This window comes from Plecotus auritus (assembly GCF_963455305.1).
Source record: "Plecotus auritus genome assembly, chromosome: 2".
In the NCBI taxonomy this organism is placed as follows: domain Eukaryota; kingdom Metazoa; phylum Chordata; class Mammalia; order Chiroptera; family Vespertilionidae; genus Plecotus; species Plecotus auritus.
Genome location: NC_137771.1, coordinates 197,218,931 through 197,236,212, shown reverse-complemented (window position 1 = coordinate 197,236,212; position 17,282 = coordinate 197,218,931). Strand labels below are relative to the sequence as shown.

General features: G+C 42.2%; 1 protein-coding gene across 1 annotated transcript; it reads right to left on the bottom strand.

Moving 5' to 3' along the window:
• Nucleotides 1–2,668: 2,668 nt before the first annotated feature.
• LOC308241874 (small nuclear ribonucleoprotein Sm D2-like) lies at nucleotides 2,669–3,025 on the bottom strand (the record flags this gene model as incomplete). Its single annotated transcript, XM_080655559.1, has 1 exon — nucleotides 2,669–3,025. The coding sequence occupies one exon, from the start codon at nucleotides 3,023–3,025 to the stop codon at nucleotides 2,669–2,671; it is 357 nt and encodes a 118-aa protein (XP_080511685.1).
• Nucleotides 3,026–17,282: the final 14,257 nt, after the last annotated feature.

Genomic DNA, 17,282 nt, shown 5'->3' with positions numbered 1-17,282 from the left:
GGCGGCAGCAGGCAGAGGGGCGGGGTCGACCCAACCCCGGGCCCCCAGGGTCACGTGGGGTCGTCGGCTTCCAGCGGCCCCCCCACACACACACCCCTCCCCTCTGCAAACTCAGGCTCTGCTATCTCTGGGAATGGACGAGGTTTCCCCAAATTAAATACTAAAGTGTCTCCTCTCCAACTCCTGGCTTTCTCTTGCTTAGGGTCTTCTTCCTCTTGGAGAGGGGTCTGTAACTAAGATAAGAAAAGTTCTGCTTCCAACTGTTAAATTAAAAATCTGAAGAACATATAAAGTATGCTAAAGCCTGTGCAAACTGCAGAGTGAGATGAAAACAAAACCAGGAGGATCGGATGCTAAGGTCTCAGAGGGAAAGGAAATGCCTTGGTGGCTGCAAGGCTTGTTTCCTAGGGCAAATTGGCGTTTGGGGGTCTGAACCAGCAGTTTCTCTATCTCAAAGATAGTGTTCAGGATGCTGGTGTGGTGGGTGGTTAAGGAATCATCCTGATTATCCTATGTCTTCCACATGAATGTGCTGAGCACTTAGTAGGGGGTTGCAAATTAGAATACCACAGGGAACAAGCAGGAGTGGCCACTAATTTGCTAATGTGGTTTATTAATAAATTATATAAATATAGATATATAGGAACTCCGATGAGGCAGGATGAAACATAAAGATGAGTGTGAAAAGTCCCTTCCTGCCAAGCACAGCCAGATGGAAGAGACTCATTGGGCAAGCTCTGCACCCTCTTCAGGCACCTCACTCTCCCAGCACCCCCATGGGTTCACTGACGCAGAAACTCTATAAACTCTCTTTTGAGTGTTTAAAAAGGCTCCATTGCATAATTATGATTGAGTAAATCATTGGCTATTGGTAGTAATTGATTCAACTTCCAGTTCTTCTCCCCTCCCTTGAGAAGAGAGAATTACAAGGGTTTAAGGAACTCTGTGCCAGGAATGGGGTCAAAGACCTAATATATATTTCTTATTATAAACTAGAGGCCAAGTGCATGAAATTCGTGCACGGGGGGTGTGTCCCTCAGCCCAGCCTGCACCCTCTCCAATCTGGGACCCCTCAAGGGATGTCCGACTGCCCATTTAGGCCCAATCCAGGACTGTTGGCTCCCAACTGCTTGCCTGCTTGCCTTCCTGATTGCCCCTAACCGCTTCTGCCTGCCAGCCTGATCACCCCCTAACCACTCCCCTGCCAGCCTGATTGATGCCTAACTGCTCCCCTGCCAGCCTGATTGCCCCTAACTGCTCTTCCCTGCTGGCCCAGTTGCCCCCAACTTCCCTGCTCTGCCAGCCTGGTCACCCCTAACTGCCCTCCTCTGCAGGCTTGATCGCCCGCAACTGCCCTCCCTTGCAGGCCTGGTCTCTCCCAACTGCCCTCCCCTGCTGGCCTGATCGCCCACAACTGCCCTCCCTTGCAGACCTGGTCCCTCCCAACTGCCCTCCCCTGCTGGCCATCTTGTGGTGGCCATCTTGTGTCCACATGGGGGCAGCCATTTTTGACCACATGCTGGCAGCCATCTTTTGTGTTGGAGTGATGGTCAATTTGCATATTACTCTTTTATGAGATAGGATGGAGGCCTGGTGCATGGGTGGGGGCCAGCTGGTTTGCCCTGAAGGGTGTCCCGGATCAGGGTGGGGGTTCCCTTAGGGCGTGGGGTGGCCTGGGCGAGGGGCCTGTGGTGGTTTGCAGGCCGGCCACGTCCCCTGGTGACCCAAGCGGAGGCCCTGGTATCTGGGGTTTATTTATCTTCTATAATTGAAACTTTGTAGCCTTGAGCGGAGCCAAGCCTCCTGCTTGCTCTGTGGCCGCAGCCATTTTTGTTGGGATGTATTTATCTTCTATAATTGAAACTTTGTAGCGGAGGCCAAGGCAGGCCAGGGCTGCAGGAGCTTGGCTTCCTCCATCGCTGGGGGCAACTCAAGTCTCCTGCTCTCTCTAGCTCCATGGCTGCCGCCATTTTTGTTGGGATTTATTTATCTTCTATAATTGAAACTTTGTAGCCTTGAGTGTAGGCCTGGGCCAGCCAGGGCGGAAGGGAAGCTTGGCTTCCTCCATTGCCGGGGAAACCCAAGCCTCCTGCTTGCTGCAGCTCCATGGCCGCAGCCATCTTGGTTGGGTTAATTTGCATACTTGCTCCTGATTGGCTGGTGGGCGTGGCTTGTGGGTGTAGCGGAGTTACGGTCAATTTTATATTACTCTTTTATTAGATAGGATCACAATCTCATAAGCCCAAACTGAGTAACACAAGCCCACAGGCCAAATACAGACTGCTTCTTGTTTTTGTACAGCAATCAAGCTAATAATGGTTTTTACATTTTCTTAATAATTGGGGAATCAAAAGAAGAATACTATTTTGTGACAAGTGGAAATTATGCGAAATTTAAATTTCAGTATCCATAAATAAAGTCTATTAGAACACATTCATGTTTGTTCTTTTATGTATTGTCACTGGCTGCTTTTGTGCTACAAGGGCAGAACGGAGTAGTTGCCACAGACACTATATTGATCTACTTACTATCTGGCCCTTTACAGACAATGTTTGCTGACCTCTATTCTGTGTCACTGATCAGCCTGTCTACTGCAGAGTAATGCCTACAAAACACAGCTGGCAGTCCTGGTGCCCAAGAGGCCTGGTGCCAAGCAGGGAGCAAGCCCCTACTTGCCAGCGATGAGTGGGTTCCGCAGGCCCACAATGACCCAGTCCCCACGAAGGAACATCTTGGAGATGCAGCGGTCCTTGTTCACTGGCTTGGACTTCTTCTTGCTCTTGCCCCTCTTGGGGACCTCGGGCCACATCTCCGTCACATTCTCCAGCACCATGTGGCAGTGCATGTCAAAAGCCTTCACCCGGTCCAGGAGCTTCTTGTTGTTGCGACAGTTGATGAGCACCTGGGTGTTGTTCTTGACTGACTGCGTGAGCACGGAGAGTGAGTCCGAGTTAAACTCTTCCTCCTCCCGCTTCTGCAGCTCCTCCGTGGTCATCTCACCCTTGGGCTTGTTGAGAAGGCTCATGGGGGCGGTGGTTGCGCTCTCAGAACGCCCCTGTCCTCCGCGTTGCGTGGGCCTCCGAAGAGGAAGTGCAAGCCAGGTTTAGTTTTATCATGTGGAAAAAGCGGGGGAGGGGGACAACAACACCCTAAAGATTGTTGTAAAATCCTAGAAAGCAACATGTAAAGTCCTCGGTCTTCCTTCACCTATATTTGCTCAATAAATGCTATTGAGTATGCCTAATACTCAATAGGTTTTAAATGCTTGTTGAGGGAATAATGCTTGAATATTTGGATGGATATTGCATGAAATTCTAGTGTACCCTGTAAATTGAATGAGATCATGTACAGACTTACTTTGTCTTTTCCTTGAAAGTAATAATACCAAAACAAAATGCTGTTACTAAACCAAATAGTATTGAAACTGAAAAGACAGTCTCTAGGCCTGCCACCTCTCAGGAGGTTAATCATATGCTTATCAGTCTTATCTTCCTTGTATACTTGTGGGCGGCACTGTACACAGTCAGCTGTATTTCCCCAGGTGCTGAATAGTAGCAACACTGAACATTAAAGCTGGAAGGGCCTTTAGACATCATGTGACCCACACTGAGGAAGAATCTATGGCGAAAGAAGAATCTGGATTCTGATCTCCTATCCACCCAGTCCAGAGTGTTTTGCCTTGTGCCGTAAAGCCTTCAAGCGCGGAGGTGCTCAATAAACACTTGGAGACGTTATGTACTTTCACTTTCACTCTGCTTTTATGCTTAATGTTTGCTTAGCATTATGGCAGCCTAGAAGAGTTGTTATAAGCAAGGCTTTAGAATCAGACACTCTTAGCTATGAATCCTGGCTCTTCCACTCCCTAGCTGTGTGACCTTTTGCAATCCTGTCTGCTCCCCCTTCAAAATATAACCTTATCTCTGCCCACACTACCATGAACATGCATGAAATCATCAAAATACAGACTGAAGGTGACACCTCTCACCACCTCCACTGTTTTCAGCCTAGGCCCGGCATCTCTCTCCTGGACCACTATAATCGGCTCCTGACAGGTCATCCTGCTTCTACTCTTGTTTTTCTTTATAGTCTGTTCTCCAGTCAGCAGCCTAAGTAAGCTTTTAAAACTATAAATCTGACCACATCACTGCTCAAATCCTCCAGTGGCTTCCCATCACGCTTAGCAGAGAGCCGAGTTTTGCGTTGCTCATTGCTTCAGCCACACTGGCCTCCTTGCTTTTTCTTTTCTTTTTTTTTTTTTTCTTTTTATTTTTTTGCTCCTACTATTCCCCAGATCTCACTTCCTCACTTCTTTCAGGGCTCTGCTCACATACCTTCTCAGAGAGCACTCCCCACCACCTACCTTAATATGGCCTTCTCATCACTTCCTTTCCCTATCCCACTTCACTTTTCTTCATAATACTGCAATGCACCAGACATTACGTTATGTACGTATTGATTGATTTATTAAGTTCTCCCATCAACCTCCAGGTTGTGAGCTCCGCATTTTGTGCACTGTATTCCCAGTTCTTAAAACATTAAGTGCTGCTCTAGCTGGTTTGGCTCAGTGGATAGAGCATCAGCCTGCGGACTGAAGGGTCCCTGATCAATTTCGGTCAAAGGTATATGCCTGGGTTGCGAGCTTGATCCCCAGTGGGGGATGTGTAAGAGGCAGCCAATCAATGATTCTCTCTCATCATTGATGTTTCTATCTTTCTTTCTCTCTCCCTTCCTCTCTGAAATCAAATTAAGATATATTTTTTTAAAAAATTAAGTGCTCATTAAATGGACTTTGAATGAATGAAGTTACTTAGCACCTCTAATCTAAATCAGATCAGAATCCCCAGGTTTCTGATCTGAAAAATAGGGATAATATTTGCCACAAAGTTTTGTTGAAGTTAAATACAAATTGAAATAATGTATATAAACAGTAGAACATAATAAATGCTCACCCTTTTTGTTGTTATTTTGCCCCATATTATTATGCTTTAAGTAAAGGAAAATAATCCTCCTACCCTATTTCCAAAGGCTATGCTTTTTTTAAATTATAGGGCAGTTCTTACTTTTTCAAGTTAGCATTATACATTTTTTAAACTTGCATTTGCTATATTATAAAATATACTAGAGGCCTAGTGCATGAATTCGTGCCCCAGTGGGGTCCCTCTGGGTGGCCTACAGGGATTGGGACGAAACCCACAGTCCAATGCCGCCTGCAGCTCCTACCTGCTGCTCCCACTCATCTTGGTCCCACTATGCCTGCCATGGGCTCACTCCCAATCAGTTCCGATCAGGAGAGGCTCGCACTACCACAGCAGTGCTCACCAGCCATGAGCCCTGCGTCTGGCGCCCTCCCAAGGGGAGTGGCCCGCCGGATTGGGCTGAAACAGGCTCTCCGACATCCCCCAAGGGGTCCCAGATTGCAAGAGGGTTGCAGGCCAGGCTAAGGGACCCCACTGGTGCACGAACTGGTGCAGGGAGGGGGTCAGGGAGGGACAGTGGGAGGGCTCCAGGGCATGTCCAGCCCATCTCGTTCAGTCCCAATCTGCCGGACCCCAGCAGCAAGCTAACCTACCAGTCAGAGCATCTACCCCCTGGTGGTCAGTGCACGTCATAGTGAGTGGTTGAGCAGCCTTAGCATATCATTAGTATAGTACACTTTGATTGGTTGTTCAGTTGTTCTGCTGTTCGGTCTATTTCATATTACCCTTTTATTATATTAGTTTCAGTATCAGGGAACAGATTTTTCCCTGTATGCTCCTAATGTATAAAAATAAACTGTCATATCAGTTTGACATTAAATCTTAATTGTAATGTTCTATTTATGATAGATAAGTCTCTCAAAAATACATAAAATGCCTGAGACAACAGAAGGCAGAACAAAATACATTATGAAACATGCAAGCTAGAACAGGGCTGAAAAGTTGAGAAAGTTATTTAACAGAGGGATACAAAGATACAGAATTTAATTTTAATATTTAGCTGTAGTCAATCCTAAATACAAATTTGTGCAAAAATTTAAATAATGCAAGAACATATACGAAGTAGAAAGTGACAGTCCACTACAATCCACTCACTCTTTCCATGCCCCAAAATAATAATTATTAACACCCCATTGCAAATCCTCCTTGATTTTCCATGTACTGACATACATATAAGTGTATGTATCTCTTTTATCAAAATGGTATTGGACTATACATACCCTTTGGCAACCTTTTCTCTTAATTATCTTTCCATGTCAGTGTCATAGTTTTCTTTCAATTCCTCAAACATGCCAAACTTTGCTTACCTTAGGGCCTTCCATAAAACTCTGAAATATTCTTTCCCATACATTGCAAGTATAGTTCCTTGTTTCCCTTTAATTCCTAAGTATTTTAGTCTTTTCGTTGCTATTATAAGTGGAATTGTTCTCTTAATTTTTTTCTCTTTGACTTTTGCATTCTGTCATTCTAAATGAACATTTTACTGTTTTATATTCCTGGAATCCTAAAATGTTTGAAAAATAATTACATAAAAGTGAGTTAGTTTCATGAGGTTTTAGAATTTGATTTAGGTGCGTGTGCTTCCAGATCATGTGCATGCACACCCTCCTGCAAGAGTAAAGATATTTGCCTTACCAAACAAACAAACAAACAAAAAAACGAATTTGATTTAGCCTATAAGTAGAAAAAATGGTTCTGACATCAGTGGCAGTTAACTCTGACTACACATGTGAATCACCTGGAGAGCTTTTATAAGCTATTTTGGTGGTGTTAGGGGAGCATCCCATACTAATTGAAACAACCTCAGGGTGGCATCCTGGGCATCAGGATCTTTTTGTCTTTCTTCCTTCCTTCCTTTCTTTCTTTTCTTCTTTATTTCCTTCCTTCTTTCCCTCCTTTCTTTCTTCCTTCCCTCCTTTCTTTCTATCTATATATATAAAAGCCTAAGCAACCGAACAACCGAATGACCAAACGACGGGTCAACCGGTCGCTATGACTCACATTGACCACCAGGGAGCAGATCCTCAATGCAGAAGCTGCCCCCTGGTGGTCAGGGCGCTCCCACAGCCAACCTCCTGTGGTCCCTCCCCCCAACCGGCTGGCCCTTATCGGCCCTGATTGGGACTGGGCAAGATGGCCCCAATCGCCGGCCAGTCTGAGGGACCCCACCCGTGCATGAATTTGTGCACCAGGCCTCTAGTTGAGATATAAAAGACATGTAATATTATATTAGTTTCAGGTGTACAACATAATGATTCGCTATATGTATATTTTGCAAAATAATCCATCACCACATGTGTGGCATTTCTTTAATCAGGAAGGATATCTCCAAGGCCTCCCATGAGAAGTAGGAGGTCCCAACTCCACACCAGACCCCCAGCCCAGGGTTCCAGAGCTGGGAAGAGAAGTCCCTATAACATCGGGCTGTAAAAACCAGTGGGGATGCTCTGACTGGTTTGGCTCAGTGGATAGAGCATCAGCCTATGGACTGAAGGGTCCTGGGTTCAACTCCAATCAAGGGCACATGCCCAGGTTGTGGGCTCCATCTCCAGTGTTGGGTGTGCAGGAGGCAGCCAACTGATAATTCTCTCTCATCATTGATGTTTCTCTCCTGCTCTCTTCCTCTCTGAAATCAATAAAAAATATATTAAAAAACAGCAGAGATTGTGGCTGAGTGACACGGGGGGTGTGGAGTCCCAGGTGTTCCTTTTAAAGGGCCTGCATACAAACATACACAGTCCCAATTCCTCTGAGCTCCAGTGCCAGGCAGTGACTTTGGGGGAACCCAGGGGAAGAACTGGACTGTTTGGCATTGAGGCAAGAACTTGGGGGTGGCTTTCTCTCAGACAGGGGTGCTTGCAAGGGTCATTGTTCCTGTGCTGGGACCTTCCTCATTGCAGTGCTGACTGGCAGCCATATCTGAGTTTCCATCAGCATGGCCCACACTGTCTGTTATGCCCTGGTGATTCTCTGAGACTCTGCCCCATCCAATTTGCAGCCCCAACCAAGCTGTTTGCAGCTGCTTTTCCATATGAGTGGCCTGTGCTGGCACAGGCTTCAAACTTTGCTAAAATCTCTTAAACAAGCAGCATCTGGAGTCAGCATGCCCCAAACCAGGGGTCCCCAAACTACGGCCCGTGGGCCACATGCAGCCCGCCAAGGACATTTATCCAGCCCGCCGGGTGCCGCTGCCTGTCCTGCTTAGCAGCCGACTCGTCCCGGGCCCGCAATGCGCATAGGAATTTGTTCATAGTGTTTTTTTTAAACTATAGTCTGGCCCTCCAACGGTCTGAGGGACAGTGAACTGGCCCCCTGTTTAAAAAGTTTGAGGACCCCTGCCCCAAACAGTATCAATTAAAGGTCCAACAACCAGCACCAGCCTGCCTTGCCTCAGAGCTGGGCCTCACCTGGACACTTCCTAGCCCAATAAAAATAGCAGCCATCTGCAGATCTCTCTGTAGCTCCTGCCAGGTGGCCCAGGCAGTGGCTGACTTTGCATCTCTGGGAAGGCCCCAGAGCCAGTGGCCCAGTGAACAGCTTCAGACCATACCAAATTACAATTCTATACATCCACAAGCAGCACACTCAAGGGGCAGTCTCAGTAAGCACCAAAGCCCCACTGAAGCAAGTCCTACTTCTTAGCAGTGTCTCATGCTTAGCAGCTCTTCCATTCTAGACTCAGCTGGTCCTCACAGACAATTGGCCTGGAGACCAATTCCTCCCATTGACACCAATTCCTCCCATTGACACCAGTTCCTCCCAGTGACACCAATCAAAGGCTTAACTACAACAAGACTATGCACACAAGGGGCACACCTAGAGTTCCCAGCTCAGGTGACTGGGGAGGCTGAGCTACTGGGCCCTACAGGATACCTATTACACAAGGCCACTCTACCAAATCCAGGAGACATAACAGCTCTAGCTAATACATAGAAATAAACACAGGAAGCCAAACTGTGGAGACAAAAAACAGGTTACAATGAAAAAAATGGGAACAAGCAAGCTACTAGATACAGAGTTCAAAACAATGGTTATAAGATTACTCAAGAATCTTACTGAGAGCTTCAAGGGCCTTAATGAGAGATTCAAGGGACTTAGTGAGATATCCAAGGATCTTAGTGAGAATATCAAAGACATAAGAAAAGACCAGTCAGAAATTAAACATACACTAACTGAAATAAAGAATAACTTACAGTGATTCAACAATAGAGTAGAGAATTCTGAGAATCAAATCAACGATTTGGAATATGAGGAAGCAAAAAACACTCAATCAGAAGAACAAAAAGAAACAAGAGTCCAAAAATATGAAGATAGTGTAAGGAGCCTCTGAGACAACTTCAAGCGTACCAACATTTTAATTATGGGGGTTCCAAAAGGAGAAGAGAGAGCAAGATATTAACAACCTATTTGAAGAAATAATGATAGAAAACTTTCCCTACCTGGTGAAAGAAATGGACTTACAAGTCCAGGACGCACAGAAAGTCCCAAACAAGAGAAACCCAAAGAGGACCACACCACGACACATCATAATTAAAATTCCAAGGGCAAAAGACAAAGAGAGAATCTTAAAAGCAGTAAGAGAAAAGCAGTTAGTTACCTACAAGGGAGCTCCTATATGACTGTCATCTGATTTTTCAACAGAAACTTTGCAGGCCAGAAGGGAGTGGCAAGAAATATTCTAAGTGATGAATAGCAAGGACCTACAACCAAGATTACTCTACCCAGCAAAGCTATAATTTAGAATTGAAGGTCAGAAGAAGCTAAAGGAGTTCATCACCACCAAACCAATACTGCATGAAAAATTGAAGCATGTTCTTGACGACGACGACGACGACAAAGAAGAAGAAGAAGAAGAAGAAGAGAAGAAGAAGAAGAAGAAGAAGAAGAAGAAGAAGAAGGAGAAGAAGAAGAAGAAGAAGAAACGATAATAAAAAAATACGAACAATAAATACATATCTATCAACAACTGAATCTAAAAATCAAAATAAATAAACAAGAAATCTAATGAACAAAATAAACTGATGAATAAAATAGAATTAGAGGCATGGAAACATAAAACAAACTGACGAATCTCAGAGGGAAGGGGGGTGGCAAAGGCCTGAGGCAGGGCAGGAACTGGGTAGTGGGGGGCAATGGGAAGAAAAAGGAGGGACATCTGTAATACTTGCAACAATAAAGATTTTAAAACATAATAAATAAATAAAGATAGATAGATAGATAGATAGATAGATAGATAGATAGATAGATAAAAACAAAAATAAAGAAAAAAGAGAGGGGGAAAAAAGAATGTTTGAGCAAATTTGGGATAGGATGTTTTGAATAATGTTGGCAGACTCTGATCCATAGGGGTGGTATCTAGTTGTCAAGTGCCCTGGGGTGATTTAGGGCAGCAGAAAATATTGGCTTGATGTATGAGAGTTACCTAAAGGAGGTGGTTGGGGACATGAGTTTTGGATTGGTTGGTTTTTATATGAAAAGCACAATCACAGGGGTCATTTGCTATTTCTAGAGGTCAGTTAGCTCCAGGAGAGGCAGTCTTTGTTCTATCAGTAATACCACCAAGATGCCAAAATATCATAAAATATATCCCTAAAAGCATATTTAATACATTTTAACCTAGTTTAAGTATTATGAAGGTTTATTTCCTGATTAAATTCTTCAGCTGAAGGATAAACTATTATTGCTATGTGGTATTTTAAATACACTATATACTATACTAAGCATAGTACAATATATATTGATTGAAAAATGATTTCTGTTAGGATGACTTAACATATATAGAACTTTATTCAAGTAATTTTGTAACATTGACATATTTTTTAGAAATGCTTGAGTTACTTATTTGAAGTAGTTTTATGGAAATAAAATATGTAAAAGCTGTAATTTTCTCTTAGTTAATACCATACTATTAAATCTTAAGTTACAATAAATGTCCTCTGTCTCAGAAACCAAGATGGTGGCATAAGTTAGCACCTAAACTGCTGCCTCGCACAACAATTTCAAAACTACAACTAAAAGACAGAATGGACATCATCCAGAACCACAGGAAGGCTGGCTGAGTGGAAATTCTACAACTAGAAGGAAAGAGAAAAGCTCACAGAGAATCAGAGGATCGTCAAAGGGCTGAGGTACAGAGACACGCACGCAGAGAGGAAGGGCGGCTGAGTGCCTTGCTGACTTTCTCTGGTGGGAGGGGGAAGGAAGCCTCCGACTGCACTGAACCCCAGTTCTGACTGCACTGAACCCCAGTTCTGGGCAAAACCCTGTGGGCCCAAGCTCATACAGGGGGAGTCTGGACTGTCAGGTAGAGAGAAAGGCACACGGAGACTCGGAGACTTGGGGGAGCCATGGTGTGCAGGGGTCTGGAGGTGTGCGAGCACAAGGGCAAGGCTGACAGGAAGCCAAGAATGTCTGCTCCGCCCTGAGACTCCACCCCATCCAAGCTGAGCACAGAGGCTTTTGCAATTTGGCAAGTCTAATCCTATAAGGCTGTCTCCAGCACCGAACTTCTCTCAGCATAGACACAGCTAGCTGATCCTCACAGCCAACTGGCCTGGAGGTCAATTCCTCCCAGTGATACCAACAACAATCAAGACTTAACTACAACAAGGCTGTACACACAGTCCACAAAGGAGTGCACATCAGGTTAACTGGGGAGGCCGACCCACTGGGCCATATAGGAAACCTAGCACACAAAGCTACCCTACCAACTCAGGGAAGCAACAAAAATGTGGAGACAAAGAAACAGATCACAAACAAAAGAAATGGAGGAAAACAAATGACTGGATATAGAATTCAAAACCACGGTTATAAGGCTTTTCAAGAATATCCTAGAAAAGGCTGATAAATTTAGTGAGGCCCTCGAAGATATGAAAAAGGACCAACTAGAAATTAAACATACACTGACTGAAATAAAAAATATTATACAGAGACCCAAAAACAGACTAGAGGAACACAAGAATCAAGTCAAAGAATTGAAATACAAAGAAGCAAAAAACACTCAACCGGAAAAGAAAAAAGAATCCAAAAAGTTGAAGATAGTGTAAGAAGCCTCTGGGACAACTTCAAGCGTACCAACATCAGAATTATGGGGGTGCCAGAAGAAGAGAGAGAGCAAGATACTGAAAATCTATTTGAAGAAATAATGACTGAAAACTTCCCCCACATGGTGAAAGAAATAGACTTTTAAGTCCAGGAAGCACACAGAACCCCAAACAAAAGGAATCCAAAGAGGACCACACCAAGACACATCATAATTAAAATGCCAAGAGCAAAAGAGAAAGAGAGAATATTAAAAGCAGCAAGAGAAAAACAGTGAAGTACCTACAAGGGAGCACCCATACAATTGTCAGCTGATTTCTCAACAGAAACTATGCAGGCCAGACGGGAGTGGCAAGAAATATTCAAAGTGATGAATAGCAATAACCTACAACCAAGATTACTCTACCCAGCAAAGCTATCATTCAGAATTGAAGGGCAGATAAAGAGCTTCACAGATAAGAAAAAGCTAAAGGAGTTCATCACCACCAAACCAGCATTATATGAAATGCTGAAAGGTATTCTTTAAGAAGAGGAAGAAGAAGAAAAAGGTAAATATAAAAATTATGAACAACAAATACATATCTATCAAGAAGTGAACCTAAAAATCAAGTGAATTAAAAATCTGAGGAACAGAATAAACTGGTGAATATAATAGAATCAGGGGCATAGAAAGGGAGTGGACTGATAATTCTCAGGGGGAAAGAGGAACGGGGGGTGCAGCAAGAGACTGGACAAAAATCGTACACCTATGAATGAGGACAGTGGCGGGCAGGTAAGGGCAGAGGGTGGGGTGGGAACTGGCTGGAGGGGAGCTATGGGGGGGGGGGGAAGGAGAAACAATTGTAATAATCTAAACAATAAAGATTTATTAAATTAAAAAAATGTCCTCTGTCTCAATATGGTATATTTAAGAGCTCAGAAGCAATCCATTCTCTGTTACAGGTATGGAATATTTTTTAGGTAATTAAGTGTGTGTGCGTGTGTGTGCGTGTGTGTGTGTGTATAAATCTTTGTCTAGTTTAATGCAGGAAGATTGGCAAGGCTAGAAATTTGGAGTTAAAAAGCTGAGTTTAAGAACTGGTACTGTGCATTTCCAGCCAGTGATCTTCGGCAATTCATTTAATCTCTCTGAATACTAAGTTGATTATCATTAAAGCAGAGATAACAGTAATTTTTACCAGATGAACTTTTGGGAGAAATCAATTAATCTAAATGTGATTGTATTTGTCAATGTGTTTTATAACCACAATGCACTATGTGCATGTATTTAGGGCTTATTCCTACGGCAATATACTGTAGAGACATTTTTTCAGAATAAGAATTCAGAAAGTTTTTTGTAATTGTAGAAATGTTCAAGGGCAAGACCAGAGGGGGAGAACACTAAAAATTGATTCAGGAAAAGAATAATAATTTACTGTCTATTTATGTAGTGAAATTTTGGATTTAAAGGGTATTTTCCAACATTGAACTTCAAAGAGCTTTCAAATGTTTATTTATTTTCATAACATTTTGAAGTCAGATTAAAGTTGTCATTTGCTCTCTGAAAAAGAAATAAATACAGAGCAAGTTACATAACCTGCTTGAGTCAAAATTAGAACAAAGGCTTTCAATTTTGCCACGCAGTGCTCAGACTGGATATTGCACTGCTCCCACAATAATTACCTTCTTTTGCTGGAATCATCAAAGGTTTGGTTTTATCAAAATACTTGCTGGTGGCCCTAGCCTGTTTGGCTCAGTGGATAGAGCATCAGCCTGTGGACCAAAAGGTCCCAGGTTTGATTCTGGTCAAAGGCACATACCTTGGTTGCAGGCTTCTTCCTGGCCTGGGCCCTGGTCGGGGCATGTGCAGGAGGCAACCAATTGATGTGTTTCTCTTACATCAATGTTTCTCTCTGTCTTTCCCTCTTTCTTCCACTCTCTCTAAAAATCAATGGAAAAATATCCTCAGGTGAGGATTAAAAAAACCAACTTGCTGTTGCAAGCAATTAAGTATAGAAAATCTGTCATCAAATAATCGTTAGGAACTCATTTTCAGCAATTACACCACGTCAAGTCCTCTAAGATGCAGGCCTTAGTCTATATTAATGAAGTGAAGAATCTGCATCTTTTCCTGAGGTCCCAGAGCTACTGTTCCTGGCTATTTTGGGCCACCCTTTCCTCTGTTCTCATCTAAAGAACAAATATCTTCACATTCCTCTTTTTCCTAAAACTTCAGCTGATTTAGGGCTGCATAATAAAAGTCTAAATCTAAAGCTCCTTCCTTGGCTTACAGGGTCTTTATTTTCTGACTCTAAAATACCTTCCCCTGCTTCCAACTGCCTTTGTACTTATGCCTCATTGACTTTCTCATCATTCAGACACCAGCTAGGCCTTTTCTCTGCTTTGCTTTTACTCTCAACATTAATTCCACCTAAAATAGCATTAAGAAGAGGTTGCAGAGAGAAAGACAAGGCTATATTTGTTGAATACTTACTGAGTGTTCTACACAGTGTCCTATCTAATTTGCACAGCAAGCCCATGAAGTAGGTATTCTTATCTTCCATTTTGCTGATGATGATATTCATTTTTGTGGCATTAAGTAACCTGTCCAAGGTCACAAAGTGGCAGAGCTAGCTTTGGAACCAAAGTCCAACTCCAAAACACAAGTTCTGGTCTATGTAATATGCTGAATCTCTCCACCCACTCTGTGTATACTCCTCTAACAGTACTTACCAGATGTTTGCTTTTGATTGAGATATAATTCACACATAATATAAAATTCATCTGTTTGAAGTGTACAGCTCAATGTATATTCACAATGTTGTATAACCATCGCCACTATCTAATTCCAGAACATGTTCATCACCCCATTCCCCCTTCCTGGCAACCACTACTCAGCTTTCGTGTCTATGGATTTGCCTATTGTGGACATTTCATACAAACAGATTTACACAACATGTGATCTTTTCTGTCTGGCTTCTTTTACTTAGCTTAATGTTTTCAAGGTTCATACACATTGTAATATGTTTCAGTACCTCATTCCTTTTTGTAGATGAATACTATTCCGTTTTGTGGAAACACCACATTTTGTTTATCTATCCTTCAACTTTATTCCTTTATATACGGATATCCAATTGTTCCAGCATCATTTGTTAAAACAAACAAACAAACAATGGACATTTTGTTTGATTTCACTTTTAAGCTATAACAAACAATGTTTCTGTAAACATTTATGTACTAGTTTTTGTGCAGACATGTTTTTAATTCTCTTAGTTATATAACCAGGAGTAGAATTGTTGGGTCATACAGTAACTGTGTACAACATCTTGAAGAGTCATCGAACTGTTTTCCAATGCAGCTGTACTACTTTACATTCCCACCAATTTATCTTTTTCTTTTGTTATTTGTGCTTTTGGTGTGCAGTCTAAGAGACCATTGCGTAATAAAAGGTTACAAAGATTTACTACTATGTTTTCTCTAAGTTTTATAATTTTAGCTCTTACATTTAGATCTTTGATCCGTTTTTTAAAAATATTTTCTTTTATTGATTTCAGAGAGGAATGAAGAGAGAGAAATAGAAACATCAATGATGAGAGAGAATCATTGATTGGCTGCCTCCTCTACGCCCCATACCAGGGATCTAGCCGCAACTCAGGCATGTTCCCTGACCCACGCCTGGGAATCCAACCATAACCTCCTGTTCATAGGTTGACACTCAATCACTGAGCCACGCAGGCTGGGCTTGGATCCATTTCAAGTTAATTTTGTAAATGGTTTAGGTAGAGCTCCAACTTTATTCCTTTATATGTGGATATCCAATTGTTCCAGCATCATTTGCTAAAACAAACAAACAAACAAACAAACAAAACCCTTATTATTTCTTACATTGAATTATCTTGGCTCTTACCATGAGTTTTTAAATCAACATTGGCACATGGCTACTACTATGCGCTCCTTGAGGGAAACTCTTGTATTCCTACCTCCGTGTCTTCCATGGGATTATGACATAGTAAACCCTCAACAAACACGTTCAATGAATGAAAAGCTGATTGAAGATTCCTCTTGTTAACCAACAAATACCAAGTGCGGTAGACTTTGCTAGGTGTTGGGGAAGTTTCATACATGTAACTCACAGTCTAGTGAATTTTTCAAATCATAAGTTTCCAAGGGGTCCCAGAATCTTACAGTTTAGACTGAAATGGGTCTTTGAGATCATAGACCCCCTCACTTGCCAGTAAGAAAATGCAGACATTGGAAGGCCTAAATAGCAGCTTGTGGCCTATCTTATGTAAATTTACCAGAGGGTCCCAGGTCTCTTTGAATTTACATTCTAACTATTACAAGTTAACAAAGGATTTTTTCAGTTAGTCCTTGATAAAGCATTTTTTTTTTTTTTCCATTTAGTCCTTGATAAAGCCCTTTCCAGATGAAAGACAATGCTTCGGTTTCATAGCATACTTATCTTCTGAGATAACTGCTATCAGAGATTTTTTAAAAATCTCCATCCTAGCTGTACATAATTACTCCTTTCTCTGAATTTCTATCTTTCTCTTCCACAAAATTAGCAATCTCTTTGTACTGCCCTACTGCGATGAAATGTTATATAATCTTGAATTATTATTTATCACAGGTTTATGTGTGGCCTTTCTAAGTAGACCACTCCAACTAGACTTGGGAAAATTTTAGATTTTACACTTTATTGTATGAAATGTAGAGCTTTGTACCTAGTGGACATGGAGCAGATGTTTCTTGATATTACTTAGATAATAAGTAATAAGTGTGTTTAGATAATTCATGTTTAAAATAAGAAACTATTAGGCCTAAGTTTCATCCTGTTTCCTCCCTTTCAGAGATCAGGCAGCTCAGTCTTAGCTCAGGGTTAGAGGCTTAAGGAAAAAGCACCTTCTCTCACTTTCTAGTGATCCTCTGCTAGCTTTTCTACAGGAATAGAGAGACCAGGGACCTAATAATTAGTATATACGGGGTGTCCCCTAAACATGTATAGACACTTTGAATGATTATAAGTCAGTGTTTGTTAACATGCAGTTCATTTTCAAAATTAAGTGAGTTATCAGCTGTTAAAGTGTGTATACATTTTGGGGGGATACCCTATATATTTAAATATTTCTTAGTATTACTATCAAACGTATTAAAATTCTATTAAAAGCATAAAAACCTTTGGCAGAATTCCCCCAACAATTCAATAAATTAAATGAACTCTCAAGGGAACTCTGAGTTGTAGTTTTAAATTACGGAGTCAGAAAGTAGAGAAAAACATCCTGTTTT